General features: G+C 41.0%; 9 protein-coding genes; 6 read left to right on the forward strand and 3 right to left on the reverse strand.

Annotated features, from left to right (window-relative positions):
* Window positions 1-1421: 1421 nt before the first annotated feature.
* GSBLH_T00002279001 (uncharacterized protein) lies at window positions 1422-3959 on the reverse strand (the record flags this gene model as incomplete). The annotated part of the gene is made up of 1 exon (XM_013040821.1): window positions 1422-3959. One exon carries the CDS (start codon window positions 3957-3959, stop codon window positions 1422-1424), a length of 2538 nt encoding a protein of 845 aa, XP_012896275.1.
* A 3958-nt stretch (window positions 3960-7917) lies between these two features.
* On the forward strand, window positions 7918-9270 carry GSBLH_T00002280001 (uncharacterized protein; the record flags this gene model as incomplete). Its single annotated transcript, XM_013040822.1, has 3 exons — window positions 7918-8052; window positions 8082-8878; window positions 8910-9270. The coding sequence occupies 3 exons, from the start codon at window positions 7918-7920 to the stop codon at window positions 9268-9270; spliced, it is 1293 nt and encodes a 430-aa protein (XP_012896276.1).
* Window positions 9271-10164: 894 nt separating this feature from the next.
* GSBLH_T00002281001 (uncharacterized protein) lies at window positions 10165-10607 on the forward strand (the record flags this gene model as incomplete). Its single annotated transcript, XM_013040823.1, has 2 exons — window positions 10165-10230; window positions 10263-10607. 2 exons carry the CDS (start codon window positions 10165-10167, stop codon window positions 10605-10607), a joined length of 411 nt encoding a protein of 136 aa, XP_012896277.1.
* A 163-nt stretch (window positions 10608-10770) lies between these two features.
* GSBLH_T00007068001 (uncharacterized protein) lies at window positions 10771-12020 on the forward strand (the record flags this gene model as incomplete). Its single annotated transcript, XM_013040824.1, has 7 exons — window positions 10771-10806; window positions 10837-10905; window positions 10937-11053; window positions 11088-11556; window positions 11590-11705; window positions 11735-11877; window positions 11909-12020. 7 exons carry the CDS (start codon window positions 10771-10773, stop codon window positions 12018-12020), a joined length of 1062 nt encoding a protein of 353 aa, XP_012896278.1.
* A 1148-nt stretch (window positions 12021-13168) lies between these two features.
* On the forward strand, window positions 13169-13399 carry GSBLH_T00002282001 (uncharacterized protein; the record flags this gene model as incomplete). Its single annotated transcript, XM_013040825.1, has 1 exon — window positions 13169-13399. The coding sequence occupies one exon, from the start codon at window positions 13169-13171 to the stop codon at window positions 13397-13399; it is 231 nt and encodes a 76-aa protein (XP_012896279.1).
* A 56-nt stretch (window positions 13400-13455) lies between these two features.
* Window positions 13456-14865, forward strand: GSBLH_T00002283001 (uncharacterized protein; the record flags this gene model as incomplete). The annotated part of the gene is made up of 5 exons (XM_013040826.1): window positions 13456-13565; window positions 13601-13704; window positions 13738-14264; window positions 14297-14371; window positions 14401-14865. 5 exons carry the CDS (start codon window positions 13456-13458, stop codon window positions 14863-14865), a joined length of 1281 nt encoding a protein of 426 aa, XP_012896280.1.
* Window positions 14866-15158: 293 nt separating this feature from the next.
* Window positions 15159-16118, reverse strand: GSBLH_T00002284001 (uncharacterized protein; the record flags this gene model as incomplete). The annotated part of the gene is made up of 4 exons (XM_013040827.1): window positions 15159-15434; window positions 15467-15673; window positions 15705-15864; window positions 15895-16118. The coding sequence occupies 4 exons, from the start codon at window positions 16116-16118 to the stop codon at window positions 15159-15161; spliced, it is 867 nt and encodes a 288-aa protein (XP_012896281.1).
* Window positions 16119-16149: 31 nt separating this feature from the next.
* Window positions 16150-16819, reverse strand: GSBLH_T00002285001 (uncharacterized protein; the record flags this gene model as incomplete). XM_013040828.1 has 2 exons in its annotated part: window positions 16621-16819; window positions 16150-16587 (listed from the first exon to the last, which is right to left on the reverse strand). The coding sequence occupies exons 1-2, from the start codon at window positions 16726-16728 to the stop codon at window positions 16150-16152; spliced, it is 546 nt and encodes a 181-aa protein (XP_012896282.1). The 5' UTR covers window positions 16729-16819.
* Window positions 16820-17739: 920 nt separating this feature from the next.
* GSBLH_T00006423001 (uncharacterized protein) lies at window positions 17740-18649 on the forward strand (the record flags this gene model as incomplete). The annotated part of the gene is made up of 5 exons (XM_013040829.1): window positions 17740-17838; window positions 17878-18197; window positions 18233-18422; window positions 18454-18515; window positions 18583-18649. The coding sequence occupies 5 exons, from the start codon at window positions 17740-17742 to the stop codon at window positions 18647-18649; spliced, it is 738 nt and encodes a 245-aa protein (XP_012896283.1).
* Window positions 18650-19565: the final 916 nt, after the last annotated feature.

Raw genomic sequence — 19565 nt, forward strand, 5'->3', positions numbered from 1 at the left:
TACTGCGTAAAAACTCGGAAAATACGGCGAAGACATCGAATCACAATGTCATTCAGGGTCTAAGGAGAAGGAGGGAGCGAGATTGTACGTTGGCCGATCGATTATAGAGAGGATGAAGTGGGAAAAGAATCGATTCTTCGATTAAGCGAATGATCGACGACCCGTCCTCCATGACTTTGGCAGAAAAATATTTCACTTTTTCAATCATCTACTCATAGATCGACAATAAAGTAGAGACTTCAAATGTGTTGTAGATATCGGTTAGAAAATCATCCAGTTGAGAAATGTGGGCATCTTCAATGAGAAGATCGGTTTTGTTAGCCAAAACGATAATTGGCGTCTCATTAATAAAATGAACGGAAACCTTACAGATGGAACTACAGAACTAATAAAAGGAAGCCATTTTTCGGTCAGGGACGTGTACGTAGATTGCTTATTTGCATCAAATACCAAGACGATCATATCTGCCTAAAATTCAAAAGAACAACGTAGAACGACTTTCGATGCCAAATCTTTACAACTGTCACCAAATTCATGGCAAACTACATATAATATAGATGGAACGAATAATACTAGACCCATCCACAAGACAAAGAGGTACTCGAAGAAGAGTATTTTCTGATGGAATAATAAAATCGTCCATTTGATCAGGAACAGTATCAGAAAACCCGTCATTCGAAAAGAGATTCAGAATTGACGTTTTTCCACAATTGGCTACCCTTAAACAAATCCATCAAATGTACCATCTCCCAAAAATAAAATCCTCTTATAGTTCATCTACTTCCACAGAATATTCAGATATGAATATCAAATTGAATACAAAAAACAGGAGAATTTTGGGATTTCAACAGAAAATCAAGGAGTAGTTGTGAAAACAGTAAAATTGATTTTTACATGGCTTTAAATAAAGTGTATTGAGACGGTGAATAGAGCAATATTGAGAATACCAAATGTCGCTGCACTCAAGGGAATACACGAAATCATATATATATGTGTGTGATATGCTCGAAGCATATAATGCGAAAGAGAAGAAACATCGAGCTCAGTCAGAATCGAAAGGATATAGAACAAATCTGGTGTGCCTTTGTATTAGGAATACACACAGTATTTCTAAACTACTCCAAATGTACTGGTAAGATTCAATAGGGTGATAGGGACATTCGAAATTGACTCTAATTCCTGCCTATTACATTTACTTGTTATATGAAGGATATCGGACTACATGCACTCTCTTCTTTGTGGATCAAAGTGATCTATTCTAATTCTATTGAAAGCATATCACTATTGCACTAAGACTGTAACTAATTGATATGAATATTAAGCGATACACAGAACACCTATTATAGATTTTTCATGTATTATTCATTGTATCAATAAGTCAAAGTGTATACTACCAACAAACAATTGTCAGCGTAATGTTCTCACATAATAGGACAATCAGGAGTAGTGTCCAATGGATAGGGTCCAGTAATGTCATTGTTGAACATTCCATTCACTTCCCAATTCCAATTGTAGCGACATTGAATAGCATCAATTGCATTGTTCATGTCATAATAGTATGTTCGAGTCATTAGTGATGATTGAAAATGATTATCATCAAGACAAAATACAGGATACTTGATAAAACTTTCAGATGCAGAAATAGATACTCCACTCGAAGAAGGACAAGATCCTTTCAATTCTTCAGCAAAACCAGATGATCCTATCAAATTGTATCCATTCATGTTAAAATCCATTGATTTCAAATTAGGAAAATTGATTTTGTCAGTACACATTGTATTCAAATAACTGATAATCTGTTGATTTAGTTCAGTAACATAACCAGGATTTGAACCTTCTTGAAGATAATCATATGATGCTATATAATTTTTGACTACAACAAATGTTTCCATATTATTGAACCATCCATTCGCTCTATTATCATATATATATTGTAACAATTTTACAAATCCTTCACGATACAAAGTACCATCACTGATATATAGAATACGAGGATATGTATATTTACATAAATACATATGACTTAATATAAGTTCAGTACTCAGTTTTCGACCTTTAATAGGATCATGTAAAATGTATAAATCGATAGGAGCAATATTCAAAGCTTGTTTCGAAAGAGACATTTTCCATGATTCAATATTGATATTATCAACTCCAGAAAGAGCAATCACACGTGTATGAGCTAGAGCCTTTGTAGGATAGGCATCACGGATTGCCAAATATAGATTAGTTACATTAGTTTCTGAAATGATTTGTTGTTTACAATCATCAGGTGTGGCATAATTACAATTATCTCCTAAAATGAAGGGATCATAGATAGGAAACCAAGGTTCAGGTGTTGGAGTAGGAATTGGCGTAGGTGTAGGAAGAAATATAGTGGGACAATCAGGAGTAGTGTCCAATGGATAGGGTCCAGTAATATCATTGTTGAACATTCCATTCACTTCCCAATTCCAATTGTAGCGACATTGAATAGCATCAATTGCATTGTTCATGTCATAATAGTATGTTCGAGTCATTAGCGATGATTGAAAATGATTATCATCAAGACAAAATACAGGATACTTGATAAAACTTTCAGATGCAGAAATAGATACTCCACTCGAAGAAGGACAAGATCCTTTCAATTCTTCAGCAAAACCAGATGATCCTATCAAATTGTATCCATTCATGTTAAAATCCATTGATTTCAAATTAGGAAAATTGATTTTGTCAGTACACATTGTATTCAAATAACTGATAATCTGTTGATTTAGTTCAGTAACATAACCAGGATTTGAACCTTCTTGAAGATAATCATATGATGCTATATAATTTTTGACTACAACAAATGTTTCCATATTATTGAACCATCCATTCGCTCTATTATCATATATATATTGTAACAATTTTACAAATCCTTCACGATACAAAGTACCATCACTGATATATAGAATACGAGGATATGTATATTTACATAAATACATATGACTTAATATAAGTTCAGTACTCAGTTTTCGACCTTTAATAGGATCATGTAAAATGTATAAATCGATAGGAGCAATATTCAAAGCTTGTTTCGAAAGAGACATTTTCCATGATTCAATATTGATATTATCAACTCCAGAAAGAGCAATCACACGTGTATGAGCTAGAGCCTTTGTAGGATAGGCATCACGGATTGCCAAATATAGATTAGTTACATTAGTTTCTGAAATGATTTGTTGTTTACAATCATCAGGTGTGGCATAATTACAATTATCTCCTAAAATGAAGGGATCATAGATAGGAAACCAAGGTTCAGGTGTTGGCGTTGGAGTTGGTGTTGGAGTTGGAGTAGGCGTTGGAGTTGGTGTCGGAGTTGGAGATGGTGTTGGAGTTGGAGTTGGAGATGGAGTTGGAGTTGGTGTCGGAGTTGGTGTAGGTGTTGGAGTTGGAGTTGGAGTTGGTGTAGGTGTTGGAGTTGGAGTTGGAGTAGGCGTTGGAGTTGGAGTTAAAGTTGGAGTTGGAGTAGGAGTTGGAGTTGGTGTCGGAGTAGGAGTTGGAGTTGGAGTTGGAGTTGGAGTTGGAGTTGGTGTCGGAGTAGGAGTTGGAGTTGGAGTTGGTGTTGGAGTTGGAGTAGGTGTCGGAGTTGGAGTTGGAGTTGGAGTTAAAGTTGGAGTTGGAGTAGGAGTTGGAGTTGGTGTCGGAGTAGGAGTTGGAGTTGGAGTTGGAGTTGGAGTTGGAGTTGGAGTTGGAGTTGGAGTTGGAGTTGGAGTAGGTGTTGGAGTTGGAGTTGGTGTTGGAGTTGGTGTTAATGTCGGAGTTGGTGTTGGTGTGGATGTAGGTGTTGGTGTAGGTGTTGGAGTTGGAGATGGAGTTGGAGATGGAGTTGGAGTAGGTGTTGCAGTTGGAGTTGGTGTTGGAGTTGGTGTTAATGTCGGAGTTGGAGTTGGAGTTGGAGTTGGTGTTGGTGTAGGCGTTGGAGTTGGATAATCCATCACTTCAATTATAATAGAATCATTTTGTCCCTTATTCATTTCAATTACCATTTTGATATCGTAAATAGTACTGTTTGAAATCCCATATTTATACCGAATCAAATTGATATTCATCATCGATTCACTATCCAATTCAAATTCCACACTGTCCAATAACTCATAAAACACCAATGTATTCACATTCAATACTGACTTTCTACCAATATTCAAATACTTTACACTCGGAGTGTAAAAATTGAAAGGCTGAATATCCTCCAATCTCCGACCTCCCTCCACTCCAGACTCCAACTTCGAGAAGCAGTTATCCCCAATAACAACTTCTTCGATATTATCTCCATTGATCTCCACAGAATTCACATTCTTAAACGTATTATCTTCAAATACGATGGATGTCAAATTCGGGTAGTTATTGATTGATAAGGTTTCAGTATTACCAAAAGAATTCTCTTTCACTATGATCTTTTCAGCATCCGATGGAATCACATCCACTGATTCATACAAATCATCGATGTGATAAACATTGCTAGGTACATAGTGTGACAACAATTCATGAACATCTACGCGTTATACAAAAATCGTTTTACACATACTATTTACAGTTAAATAAAAATAATATCCAAATGAATCTGGCAATTCCACACTTTCAAGATTAGGTATGTCTACATTATGATTACAATTACTATCTAACAATACTGTTGAGTGTAACATTGCGAGGATAATAGAAACTATATCCTACAGAATGGATCGATGATAACTTCGGAAGATCTATTGTTTATACATCACTGATTACTTGGCGTACCTTCCATCATCAATGAACAGGACACATCATGTTTACCATACAACGCATGCTGGCCCAGATTGATTGAATCCAATTCAGGAAGATCTAGTCATTAGCACTCACACTCGCCGTATTCCCTACTATTGAAAGCAACCAACTGGAAATCATAGAATGTAGAATCTCCCAAAGATATCGTGTTGAGCGTAGGAAGGTCTATTCAATTACGAACCTGGGATATAGTACTTCATACCTTCAATCATAAACGATTTTACAGAATAGAAGTTATAGGATGATGTGTTCATCACACCTATTTCAAGAGATTTCAAAGAAGGGAGGTTTCTTATCTCAAAGTCACCTCCGAAATCACTAAAACTATATTCACCGATCTCAATAGATTGTAGATGTTTACAATTCAAAACATGGAATGATTTCGATCCATCATTTCCGAAATTGTTTCTATGTTCAGTAAACGAATTCGAACCGATCCTAACAGAGTATAACGAATTCAATCCCTTGATTTGGAACACAGAAGCAACTTCAAAACATTGGTTTTCTATTTCTATTGTTTTGAGAAAGGGCTTGAAACTTAATCGAAAGCCTGCAGTATTGTGATTTCTAAATGACTTTGCAGTGTATGTCGTTTGAAATACACTAATATAGGGATTTACTAAATTGTAGTAAAAATGAGCACTAGCACAAATGCATACCAACAAAAGGGATACGATAATAACTGTAGAAAGAAAAATATTATGACAGAGACAACAAGACATCTTTTTCGTTCCCTTTTTAGTCTTAGTACTCGTTGAATAGCCATCTCTGAAATAGTCTGCCATTAGATTTAGGTCAGTTCGGTTGCATATTGCTTTTCCCAGTAGTCTGGAGCAACTCCATCGGATAATAATCAGCAAATTAGCAATTACTAGAAAAGCTAAACCCAAAAACACATCGATTACAAATAATAACAGAGTCAGAACTATTATTGACAAGAGTGTTCGTAACAATCCTTCTTTAGAATAGCCAGCTAACCAAACTGTTTTCCTTTTTATCTCGTTATCCTTATAGCAAATGCCTTTTCCATGTTTTCTTCCATTGCTATAGCTTCCTTTGAATATGAGAGTTTTCCCATCTCTGCCATATTCCTCACCATCACCATTTCGGGGATAATCTAACTCAAAAGAGTCCAAGAATCCTCCTTCATAGCATTTTTGCCCCTCTTCATTGTACTCAATCATTGTAGAACCATTAAACTGCTTTATCACTCTTATTTCTGACTCATGCTCCCAATAACTAATGCGACAGATATGTTCATTTATGTACATATAGCAAATTCCATTATATTTACCTTCCATGTCTTCACCATATACACGAACTAACTGATTGTCCTCATTGTACTGCTTCCGATATCCTTGCTTATCTTTGATTGCTTCAGTTCGTAGTATTTTCCTGTTTTCAAAATGGCCAATAACCCATCTTTTGTTTAGTTCATCATACACTTTATAATAGCCAGTGGTTGATACTTCTTTGCCTTCTTTCCACTCACTGATGCAATCGATTGCTCCTTTTTCGTCATAGAAATAGCAAAGTCCTTCATATTGTCCATAATTATCTCGCTGAGTAATACTAATCAGTTTCCCACTATTATCATATTCCTTCCAATATTGTGGCATTTCACACATGGGAACAATGTTGTCTAGGCGTTCTCCCTTTTCATAAAAGCCATCAAATATAATTTTTCCGAACTCATCATATTCTTTTCCTTTTCCATGTCGATAACCATCCTTAATAAATCCTTCAAAAAACAATACTCCCAAGTCGTCATACAATGTACAGGGTCCCTTGGCAACTCCTTTTTCAAAAGTTAAGATAGCAATTTTTAACCCCTTGTCTGAGTAAAGTGTCGATGTTCCATGCATTTTTAAGTCTCGAATACCTGTCTTCATGTGATAGCCATTCAGAGGTTCTCCAAGCGTCACATCAAAATAACTATTCCTTTCACTAACATTTAATATGTTGAAAAGATTGTTCATGCTCTGATTCCACATGTGTCCCCTCCCAGCTTCATTTTTAGAGTTTGCAATTGCCAGGTTGTGGATATGGCTAGTAGCAGCAGTACTCTTCAAATTTTGCATGTTTAGAGAATTGTTTTTGTGTTTGCAAAAGTCAGTTTATTTTTCTTTTTGGGTTTTGGAAGGTAATAGTTATTCGACTAATTCTATTGTATTCCCTGGTGTACTAATGGCCAAGAATGATTTCACAACTACATGATTCTCGGCTCAATACACAATAAGCTATGTCTTGCCACATATGACAGTGCATAAGATAAATAGAATGCAATTCCATTTGCATTCTCTACTGAGATGAATGGCATTGCCTTTTCACAATGGACCGTGCTTCTGTACTATGCGTGGTTGGAATACTCTATATTGAAAACTTGGTAGGCTGATCATACTGATTTGCCACGTGATGTATAACTATTCTTATCTTTTCTAGAGGGATACCATTATTTTTTATATTATAAATGTATTATTTATATAATAAACGAGTATAGACACTACACTCTGGTATTCACTTGTGATTTTATCTATAATTGGACAATTTGGTGTTTTCCTTACTATTTATGTCGTAGTGATTGGTGATAATGGCACTTCTCAAAGGTATTACCATTCGCAGTCTTTTGTAACATTTATAAATTCTATCTCCGATATATATATATATATACAAATTTGTGCAAACAGGAGATACACTTGTTGATGCAGGAGAAGTGACTTAATTGCATTTTCATCATTTGTTTCCATTGGATCAAGAGCAATGATACAAGTAGGTGGTATCTCCCTGAGAAGTTTGGTAATACTGGCACAGAAATATTTACCCATCTTTCTTTTACCGGTCTCCTATCCATTTCAATGTCTTTTTTTGATATATATCACATTGATGCTAATCAATGAGTCCAGGAAACAAACAATCTCCATATTAGGTGTAAAGTCGCAATACAAATTTTCCCTATAATTACTTATTTCGTTTCCTGTATTTATGGTACCATTATAAGGTCTGAATACCACAATTTGGGCGAGATAAGTGAATACCGCCACTCTTTTTCGTGCGTTTGTTTAATTGGCCGAACCAACTGAAGTGAAATGAGACACTAGCGACATTATTTTTTATTCCAGAAGGTTATTCGATATGGTTGATAGTGAATCTTTACTTCCTACCGAGAAGCAAAAGGATCAGTCCTCTGTTTCTCGCTGGGTTTCTTACCTTTCCCTGATCTTAGCCATCATTGCCATTCTTTTAGCAGTCATGGGTGCATTTAAGAAGGTGATTTCTCTTCTTTCGTTTAATTCTAGCCAAATGTTGCGAGTGCAATTCTCTATACTACGCAGAGTTCCAATGTCGAAGGCAGTGTAAGTGTTGGTGATGTCGTTTCGATAAATAACAAAGGCAAGATTCAAAAGGGAGAGGGAACTAGTATTTCCAAGAATAAATTGTTTTGGAAAGGGAAGTCAATGAGTCATTTGTACTCGACAAATGTGGGTCCCAATATTTTGGTGATTGCGTACGATGGATATATCAGTGTTAATTATGTTTCTGATAATGGAGATATCACCGAGGGAGAGACTATTCCTCTTCCCTCTATTGGAGGATATCCGATGACTGTCGATGACCTCATCACTCTTGATAACCAGGTTGTTGTTCTGATTGGAAGCACAAATCTGTTGGGCATCCGTGCTACATGGGATAATGAAAGCAACAGTGGAAAAATTGTCCTTGGAGAGTTAATCCGCTTTACGGAGCCAGCGAGCTATCAGCCGGTCATTGATACTCTTGGCGATCACTGCTTCGCTATTGGATATTTCTACAGCACTGGACATGGAATTAAGATGTCCACACGAACGGGTTGTGTTGATGCATCGTCGTTGAAGATTAATCTGAATGATGAAGTGATTTACAGTGATGATTACACCTTCCATGGAATTGCGGGGTTGTCTGAGACGAAGTATGTGTTGGCCAAGTCGGGTTCGTTGGACGGCAAAGACAAGGACATTCACTTCCAGTTGGCCACAGTGAACGGAACTTCGGTGATTGTGGACAAGGAGGTCACTCTGCAGAACCGCTCGAGTTTCGGATTTTTCGATATGGATAAGTAAGATTTGGTCTGGGAGGATGAAGATTAGCTTGAACGATCATCAGGTGATTGTCACTTTTATTGACGGGGATCTGAACAACGGACTTGAATCCATTCTGCTCATCTACAACGATGTGAAGGATCGTCTGGTTATTGGTCCTTACTTGGACAACCAGGACGGAGGCGCCTCTGGCATGTCTGACAAGGGTACTTACAACTTTATTAAGGTGCGAGTGATGTCCGAGTCCCGCTTTGCGGTCTTCTACTCGAATATTGCCCTGCAGGGAGCCACTGCTCTGAGTATGGGAGAAGTCACGCCGGCCAATGATCTGATGGCCTTCGGTCCCGAATATATCCTGTCGAATCCGATGGTGGATCCTGTAGTGCTGGATGGGGAGATTGATGTGTAGAATTCGGAGTATTACTGGCTGGGAGAGTGCTCGATGTTTGATAATCGCCTCGTTCTGGTGGAGTCGCTTACGTCCAGCGAGGTCTCAAACACGCACAGCGAGCTTCATCTTCTGGATATTAAGCCTCTTCCTTTGGGAATCGTTACGAGTGTGACGAAGTCGACCATATCTGTGGCGGTTTCTGGAACCGTGAAGGTGAGCACCGCGCTGGTTCCCGGCTACAACTATTATGGAGACAATGATGGCCACCTGCATAAGGGAGAATTTGTGGGTTCTATGAACACGGATATTTACTACGTCTATGTGGAGACGGAGGATAATAAGATTTTGAGTGATGATAACCGTGTTGGTTTTGCTTTGGATGAGGAGACTTTATTCTTGAAGGTTCATAATTAATTAATTAATAATAGTACTTCATTTTCTTGCTGTTGTTTTAACTGTTTTTTTGAATTAATATGTATATCTGAAATGACTGAACGATTGAGGAGATGGCACTCAGGAAACCTTCTTTTTTTAAATGCATTGTATATGACAAATAGAATTAAGAAATAGAGTTGACTCCTTCGGCGTTGATTCACACACGAGTTTGTATTTATGTATATGTGTAAAGTAAATCCATGGTACACTCACATCGAAATACTAAAATATAATTGATTGTACAATGTTTTTGCATCCCTATTCATATTCCTCTTTGTTTTAAATCCTAGGCAACATTATTGTAAAATGGAAGATACATACTTTGTTATGGTTTTTATACTTTTGTAAATTGACTCAAAGGAGAATGGAATTGAAAAATCACCTAATGATCCGCAGCATTACTACAGTTTTACTCTTGAGAATGGGTTAACAACGCTTCTTATTAAGGATGAGGGCGCAGACATATCGAATGTCTGCATGAGCGTCAATGCAGGAAGTCTGAATGATCCCAGCGATATTCCTGGTCTGGCACACTTTGTTGAGGTTTTTAAATGTTGTTCGTTTAATGTTTGTAGCATTTGTTGTTTATGGGTACTGAAACGCATCCAGAAGAAAATGCATACAATCGCTTTCTATCACAGAATAACGGTGCATCGAATGCCTACACCTCCTCAGAGTTTACAGACTTTTTCTTTACTGTAGCTAACGATGCTGCATTTGAAGCGATCGAACTATTTTCCGGATTCTTTACATGTCCTCTGTTTCTGGAAGGATGTGTCCAGCGTGAGATTCAAGCTGTTGATAATGAGCACTCAAAGAATCTCCAGAGCGATATTTGGAGATTCCAGCAATTGCTGAGGTATTTGGGAAGAGAAGACCATCCTTACAATCACTTTTGTAGCTTTTCTTGCGTGCTATAATGTAGATACTGGCGACAAGTCCACACTCTCTATACCCAATATTCGGGATCGAGTCATCGAATTCTACCACACTCATTACGCTGCTTCCCGAATGAAGCTTGTGATTCAGGGCGATTTTGACGTCTCCAAAATGGAGCAACACGTGCGATCTTTATTCGATCAAATGGAGAAGCGAACTTTGGAGCCTCCTTCTTTCTCTGTTTGTCTAAAGTCGTTTGCTGATGCGTAGAGAGATGTGTACGCTGCAGATGCAATGAACGCTTTGTATCAAGTCCTTCCAATAGGCGATTTGAAGACAGTTCGGTGTTTTCTCCTTTGCTTACAGCTAGTTGGCGTTGTACTTCCCGTTCCCATCGCAGCTTCACGATGCTACCAAGAATAGTTGTGACTTGGTCTCCTCGCTTCTGGGAGATGAGGGCGAAGGTTCGATTCTCTGTGAATTGCGCGTATGCATTTCTTTTTTGAAGGGATTCTGAATAGAATCGGGGATTGGCGACGGAATTGGTGACTGGATTGAAAAGCAATTTGAGCTTCATGAGTCTCTTTTCGGCTACGATTAAGCTGACTGACTCGGGATTGAAGAACCTTTCTTTGGTTCTCAGCATTTTCTTTTCGTACCTGGCTTTGCTGCGCGATTCTGATAAGCTTCATCTCTATTTCGAGGAAACAGCGCAAATCAAACGAACAGAGTTTCGCTTCCAATCGAAGCGGAGCAGTACGGACTATGTGGATGAGATTGCGCGTCGAATGCAAGTGGTTCCAATGCGATTTATCCTGAATTCTTATCCCTATTTGGACTATGATTTCGTTCACATTTCGAGTCTTGTAGATCGCTTGGCTCCTTCCAATTGCATCGGAGTGCTGAGCTACAGATGCTCGAAGGGAGACGATTCGTCGTGGATGCGGGAGCCTGTCTATGGAATTGACTACACGAAGCGCGACCAGCCTTGTTCCTTGATTGTTTCGTGAGATCATTTTGTAGTGAGCAGTTTCATTCAGCCAGCGGATTATCCGCTCCATCTTCCCGCTCCCAATCCCTTTTTGTGTACCGATTTCCGCATGATCGACGGATGCGACGCTGCGCAGAGTCCCGAGCTCGTTGCGTTTCTGCTTCTGTTTCAGTGTAGATTCTGAACGATGATCGCTGGAAGATTTGGCACCAGCCCTGCACGGAGTTCGGACTTCCCAAGTGCAGCTCGATGCTCATGTTGAACACGGGAATCATCATGGAGAGCACAGAAAGCTTGCTGTTCTGCTCCATTCTGGTCCGGTTTCGTTTGGATTGAGGGAGTGAGAGATAGCTTGCTGAAGCGAAAGATTATCACGCAATTCTACCCGGCCACACTGATGGGATATTCGTTGGACTACAGCTTCCAGTATGATCGGGGTTTGATCATCAAGGTGAATGGGTAGAGAATGAGGAAGGGAGCGAAGCGTAGATTTAACGAGCACGTTGATCTGCTGTTCCGAATAGTGATGGAATCGCTGGCGAATTTGGACATTTCGGAATCTGTGTATTTGGACGAGTATTCCAAATACGTGAATCAGTGGATTCGCTCCTCGTTTGTCATGTAGAATCAACACGGAGGTGTTAAAAGAACCCTATCGACTCATTCTCTCCAGCACTTTCTCCCTCCTCTTCCCATATCCTTGCTGTGTTTGTGTGTGATTGTTTGCTTGTTTGCTTGTGTTTGTTTGTTTGTTTGCTTGTGTTTGTTTGTTTGTTTGCTTGCTTGTTCGCTTGTTCGCTTGTTTGCTTGCCCATTCACTCCTCAATCGTTCCTTCATTCCACCGCTTCCTCCATCGAAGACAGATATCAGTACCTCCAATCCCACCCTGTTTCGCTTCCCCAAATCCAGCACTTCGCCGTTTCCCCGTTTCCCCTTTTTCCCTCTAGAAACGACTTCTCTCCACTTCGCGCATCGAGTGGCTCTTCGTGGGCAATCTCGCGCGTGATCGCGTTCTCCGAATCGTCGCGGCCGCGCGGTCGTTCGTTTCGCTCTCCGATCGAATTCCGGGTTCGATGCGAATTCGATCGATTCCCACGCATCGCACCGTCTTCCAGTTCCCCGTTCCGAACGCCCAGTCCCCCAACTACGCGAGCTGCGTGTACTGGCAGCTGCCGCTCGCCGAGAGCGACGCTGGGCGCCTGTTCGCGCAGTGCGTGGAGGAATCGCTCTTCGATAAACTGCGGACCAAGCGGCAAATGGGGTACATCGTGTGGTCCCTGTTCAGCGATATGGCCGGGAGCGCGGGATTCCTGGTCATCGTGCAGAGTAATTCGGTGAGAGAAGGACGCTGCGGTGATGGGTAGTTTGTCTGCAGAGAGATCTCGCAGGCTATTGTGGAGTGTGTGGAGAAGGAGAGCTCGGAGCTGGAGACGATGACAGACGAAGAGTTCCAAGCGTACAAAGACTCCATTTGCAATAAGCTGCTGAAGCGGATCATTACGGTGAAAGCTCTGGGAAAACGACTCTGGAAGTCGATTACAGATGGCAATTTCGACTTTAAGAAGCAGGAGCACTCCGCGCAACACATCCAGTCGCTGACAAAAGAAGACATGAAGAACTTCGTGAAACGATTCATTCTGAACTCAGAAGAGAGGCGCCAGATGGTTGTGGAGTACGGAAAGGAAGGAGAAGACTGCTATTCGCCCGCCTCTTTCGGAAATGTGAGTTCGTCAACGGAATTCAAAAAGGCCGCTAGCCTTCTCCCAGTCCAGTGGAAAGAGTATGAAAATTTGGGATTTGCTTTTCGATTTTGTTGTAACACATCATTTGAAATGATATGAAAATCGGCCCGAATTTTGTCAATACAAAACCTTAAACTAGCAAAATTGTGTCAACGATGAGTACTGAGAATCCGGATAACGCGCAGCTTGTGGACTATGATGATGAAGAGGACGAAATCCCCAACGAGCGTCCCATTCAGGGAGATGAGAAAGTGGACTCTATCAAGTTCGATATGCCTTGTATTACCTTATTCTTCTTAGGGCTCATTATGCTACAATGAACAGCAGTAGTTTTAAGGATTTCTACTTGAAGGATGAAATTCTCAAGGCAATTTCTGATTGTGGCTTTGAGCATCCTTCTGAAGGTACTCCTAATGTTTTGCCGCCATAAACGCTAGTGCAGCACGCTTGCATTCCCCGTGCTATTACCAACAAGGACGTCCTCTGCCAGGCAAAGTCTGGAATGGGTAAGACTGCTGTGTTCGTAATCTCCACCCTGCAAATGCTCAAGGACGATCCTGAGAATCAAGATATTCAGGTGTTGGTTATTGCTCACACGCGTGAGCTGGCCTTCCAGATCCAGAATGAGTATAAACGATTCACCAAGTTTATGCCGAACGTGCGAACCGAAGTCTTCTTTGGAGGAAGAAACATTCAGGCCGATCGCGAGGCTCTCAATACCCACCCTGCTATCGTCGTAGGAACTCCTGGCCGCGTGGAAGACCTGATCAAGCGCGGCTGGATGAAGGTGGACAAGTTGCGCCACTTCGTGGTGGACGAGTGCGATCACATCATCACCTCCATCAACATGCGAGCTCAGTTGCAGAGTATTTTCACCGCCTGCCCGATCGACAAGCAGGTGATGATGTTCACTGCCACGCTTCCTCCCGAGGCGAAGGCGGTGTGTCTGCGATTTATGAAGGATGTTGGACTTTTGCGCGCTTTGCTCATCCGTAGCCTCTGATGATCGAGCTGGACGAATCGGCCCTGACGCTGCACGGTCTGCAGCAGTATTATCTGACGATCTACGATGTAAGCGCATGATGGGAGGTTGAGCGTAGAATCAAAAGACCAAGAAGCTGATGGACCTGCTGGACACTCTGGAATTCAATCAAATTGTCATTTTTGTCCGGAACAGCGCGCGCGCCAGAGAATTGTCAAACATTCTGAACCGCGATCAGTTCAACAACACCTGCATCACAGGAGACATGAGCACGGAGGACCGTCTGGAGCACTACAAGCGGTTCAAGGGCTTCGATTACCGTATTCTGGTCTCTACCAACCTATTCGGCAGAGGAATTGATGTGGATAAGGTCAATGTGGTAATCAATTACGATTTCCCGGAAACAGCAAACGAGTACCTGCATCGCGTGGGTCGTGCTGGTCGTTTCGGAACCAAGGGTCTAGCTATTTCCTTCGTGACCACCGAGGAAGACAAGAAGCGAATGGAGGAAGTCCAGATGAAGTTTGCTGTTGACGTTCCTCCTCTGCCAGACACCATTGATAAGTCGTTGTATATGAACTAATGTTGTTGTTTGAGAAGAAAAACAGTTTGCTCGCATATCATTGGATAGACAGACATTGGTGGTGGAGAAAATAATAGTTTCCTATTAATCGTCATAGGAATATTCTATTTTATTAATTACCAGCAATTGATTATTAGAAAATCCCAGAAAAATGAATAAATGATAAACAAATTGAAATACCAATAATTCGATTCAATTAATAATTATGATTCTATTGATTGTATTAATTCCATCGTAATAATAGATTCAAATACTAATTTTGGATACTTTGTAATAACAAATCTATAATACTTTCATTTATAGTTCAATTCATTATAACAAACAAAAAATAACGAATTATAGGCTTCAAAGACTTCACAATAGTACTTCATTATATCTTCCTTTTTCATTACGACCCGACCACTTGAACTAGGACAAACATACACCTTGATTTGCGGCGAAAGAGGCCAGTCGTCAGGAAGCACCTGCTGAAAGCCCATTGCAACCTTGGGAGGCTTTGCAAACAAATCAACGAATTGCTTCTTTCCGGAAAACAGAACGATGCGAGGGGAATGGCAGAGTAACGAGCACTAGAACGTGGCTACAGGCTCCATCACACTACTTTGGGATCATTGTGTTCTTGTTTACACACACGGCCCAAATGCCGGGTTAGTCGGTCATACAGGTCAATTTTCCATTGAGCCAACTCCTGCTTTGTAAACTTGTCCGACTGATTTCCTGGGACAGTGCCTAGATCCGTAAAACCTATGCCATATCTAGATGGTAGTTGATTCTGGTCATCAATAGTCATAGACGGGTCGATGACTCCCTAAACATTGTGCTCCGTCGTTTTCAAATACTTTATATTCGCTCCCCTCACAAAATGTTCCTGTGAGAATCTTCCACATACGATTCGTTGGGTTACTGTACATATTTCCGTTTTTCCATGCATGCTCCGAGGGATTATGCCCGATAATCAACAGCCGTAGTCGCTTTTCTTGGTTGTGAGGGCATACTAGGCTAGGAATGATACAGTTCAGTCGTTATAACCTATTCTTAAAACAATTTGGACAAGGAGAGGAATACTTCTCTCGATATCGATTAGGGTAGGGAGCAACAAAAGGTGCATCTTCCAATTCACTCTGGGTCTTTTCCTCTTCTACGGGAGGCGGATTTTTGACTTTTACAGACTTTTCAGGACTGTAAGCGAATTGGCGACAAAACTGTTCAAAGCGCTTCAGCTCCTCGTCCGCTTCTTCCCTCCCTCGCTTCATGGGAGTGGGTGTAAAACAAACAAATAAAGATTTACATCTTAGCAGCATCATTCTTCATTCTGATCAAAACCTGCTTCATTCTGCTAAGATCGTGCTCTCCCTCAGCATTTAGTTCAATGAGCTTGCTCACACGCTCCCAAGGATTAGCACAATTCAAATCCTCCTTATTTCCCTCAATTATTTTAGCCTCTTCCTCGCGATTCATCTCTGCCTTTGCGTGCAGCTTCTTCTCTCTCTCCTCGTTCCAAGCAAGAAGAGCGTCTCTAGCCTCCTTCAGAATCTCCTGCTTCTTTTCCAGAGCGGCCTTATCCTTTGCTTCGCATCTCTCTCTGAACTGCATGTTCCACTCGCGGGTAAACTTGAATTCATCCACCACAGGAGCAGCAGGAAGGGGAGAAGCAGGGGCAGCGTCTCCAAAAGGATCCTCCGTCTGCTCTCCCTCATTAGCAGGAGCGTCGGCAAAAGGATCCTACAAATTAACTACCTAGACAGCAAAAGAAACATCAACGGGCTGCTCAGCGGCGTTCGTCTCTTGGAAATCTAAAACACTGTTAGATACGTAAATTCCGCAACCAAAACCAAAAAGATTCCGCACAAAAGCAGAATCCATTGAAATGTCTCACAAAAAGAGTAAGATCTACTTACCATCAGCAAAAAAATCGTCAGACATTATATATTTGATTTTTGTTTCCTAATACTATTTAAGGATGGAAAGCTAAAGAAAATGGGTTTTCCACGACAGAACATGGATCCTCATTCAGAGTATCTCATGCAATAAAAATCTCTATGGAACGAGATCAAGATTCCGACGTGAGTCTGGGTCGCGGATTCTGGAATTCCAGAATTCTTCGCATCTCGAGTTTTTAGCAGAAAGGTTATAATGAAGAACAACCGGCAACCGTCAAAAGCCTCTGACGTGTCGAAGACAGAAAAGGCGCCGAAAGTAGCTAAAGTGTTTAAAGCATCGAAAACTATGAAAGCGTCAAAAGTATCGGATCGTCAGAAAGGTTCTAGACAGCCTAAAACACAAGATGGTACAGGGGAACAAAAAGAGCAGAGCAAGCCAAATGTGGGGGAAATGGCAAAGTCTCCTCGAAACTTTAAAGGCTCTAACGTCCAAAATGATATTAAAGGAGTTAACGGCCAAAGGGGTAAAATGGGTTCAAAAGATTCAACGAAAGCGAAGGGTTTTAAGGGTTTTAAGGGACCTAAAGGGCCTAAGGGTCAAGGGAGACCGAATGGACCTAAGGGACCTAAGGGTCAAGAAGGATCTAAGGGACCTAAGGGACAGAAGGGACCTAAGGGTCAAGAAGGACCCAAGGGACAGAAGGGACAGAAGGGACAGAAGGGACCCAAGGGACCCAAAGGACAGAAGGGATCGAAAGGTACTGCGAGCAGCAACGACCCACAACACCCTAAAAATGCTGAAGATACCAAGAATACTGCTGTTTACGAACCAACCGCAACACCTACAGACCTGCCATCAACTCAAGAACAAACTTCTGCTAAAGAAGTGGCAGTTCCTACTACAGAAGAGCCAAATGTGAGTGTACCCCTACTGGATCAGAGCTCGCTTGCTCAACTCATAAGAGATGATCTGTCAACCTACACTGGCTCAAAAATGCTGAAGCTATCAAACCACGAAATTGAGACGCTTGGTCAGCTATCGAATCTGGAGCATGTAAACCGTTTAGACCTATCTGGTAATAAACTAAAATCGGTTCGAGTGAGTTCTGCTTTTGGTATTTTGATTGTGTAGAGTCTTGAAACATTAACAGGATTAACCTACTTAAATCTGAGCAGTAATGAACTTTCTGGGAAGGGTATTCGTGGAATATTATCATTGGAGCAGCTCGTCTTTTTAAATCTTGGGAATAACCGAATTGGTATGCTTCCTGATTTTGCGTTTGCCAAGATGATTCACTTGAAATGCTTACTTCTGAACGGAAACAAGCTCGAGTCGTTTGCTTTTGCGAGCCTTCTTACTGAATTGAACACGTTGGTTCTCTCAAACAACAACATTGAATCGATTCCCGAAGATGCCTTCAAGAATCTGACTTCGTTACGAAAATTGTCCTTGTAGCCTATACATCCCACTCCATTCATCATTGTAGGGGGCATAACAAGCTACGTGAGTTTCCTCCAGTGTTCCAGCTTCCCTCCCTGAAAGAGTTGAATCTCAACGGCAACAAAATCTCTTCCATCCCCGATGCAATTTCTCAGTTGAGCCATCTCACCCTTCTGGATATCGGAAGCAATCTGATAGAAAACGTCGAATCCTTAGCGATTCTGAGTTCTCTCCCGGTAGTTTGCGGCGGCCAGCAGTGATTTGTAGTTCCTATCAAAGTTGAATGTGGCTCAGAATACGTTCTACGGAGAAGGCTATCAAGAGCAGGTGTACGAGCGAGTGAACCAGAGAATCCACGAAATGCTGCCTCATCTGACCACACTGAATAATCGGCAGCTGGCTCTGGGAAAGGAGCGAAAAGAATCTCGCAAACGCCATTTTGATGAGAAGCATCCCAACCTGAAGAAGAAGGAAGTTACGGCCAAGAAACCATCGCGAAAAGCCCGCACGACGAAAAAGAAGAACGAGGAGGAGAAGGAGAAGGAGCAACAGAAGGTTCCAACTCCAGCCACTGCGGAGACCGCGTCTACTCCGTCTGATCAGGGAGAGAAGAAGGCTATCAAAGGAGAAGAGGAAGGAGGCAGTTCTTTAGTCCAAAATTCCAGTCAATTTAGTGAACAAGGCCAATCGGGTGTAGTTACCGTCGAGACTTCAGGTGAGACGCATAAATCGAACGTGGATGATGTTGCGGCGTTTTTAATGAATGGTGCAGAAAAAGAAGTCGAAGTAGATGGTTGGGATGATTTTATTGTTTGTTTCCAATCTTTTCTCATTGCTCAGTTAGGATGCAAAAGAGTCAGATAGAGAATCTGTACTATATTTCTGCTTGTAATAGCGCAGATTGGCGGCTCCTGGAAATAAGACCGTTTTCAACAAGTTAGCCTCCTTTTCGTGCATGATGCTGATATACCCGATAGTTGTAATGGTCCTTCTTTGGAAAGTCATCCTGCCTTGTCTTTTCTTTTGCTTTCTTGCTTATGAATAGTGATTGGAATGAAAAACTCGAACACCATATTGACAATCTCGTAGGAAATGGGGAAGAGTGTTAAAATGGTAGAGCAATTGCTGCTGTGATAACTGTGAATATTGTGATCATTGTGTATGTTGTTGGTGCATTTAACGAACATTTGGAATGTGATAAGGAGAAAGAGGAATAATTTTAATCATAATTATATATATGTTTGTTCTCTAACAATCTCTATATGTGATGTTATTCATGGAAGGGCATTGACAAGCTATTATGTAATCAAGTTTGCTTACCCAATGGATATTATATTATACTCGTGAATCTATCTCTATTTCGAGTCAAATCAATAGAT

The sequence above is a fragment of the Blastocystis hominis genome, assembly GCF_000151665.1.
Source record: "Blastocystis hominis, Singapore isolate B (sub-type 7) whole genome shotgun sequence assembly, scaffold_18".
NCBI lineage: Eukaryota > Bigyra > Opalinata > Blastocystidae > Blastocystis > Blastocystis hominis.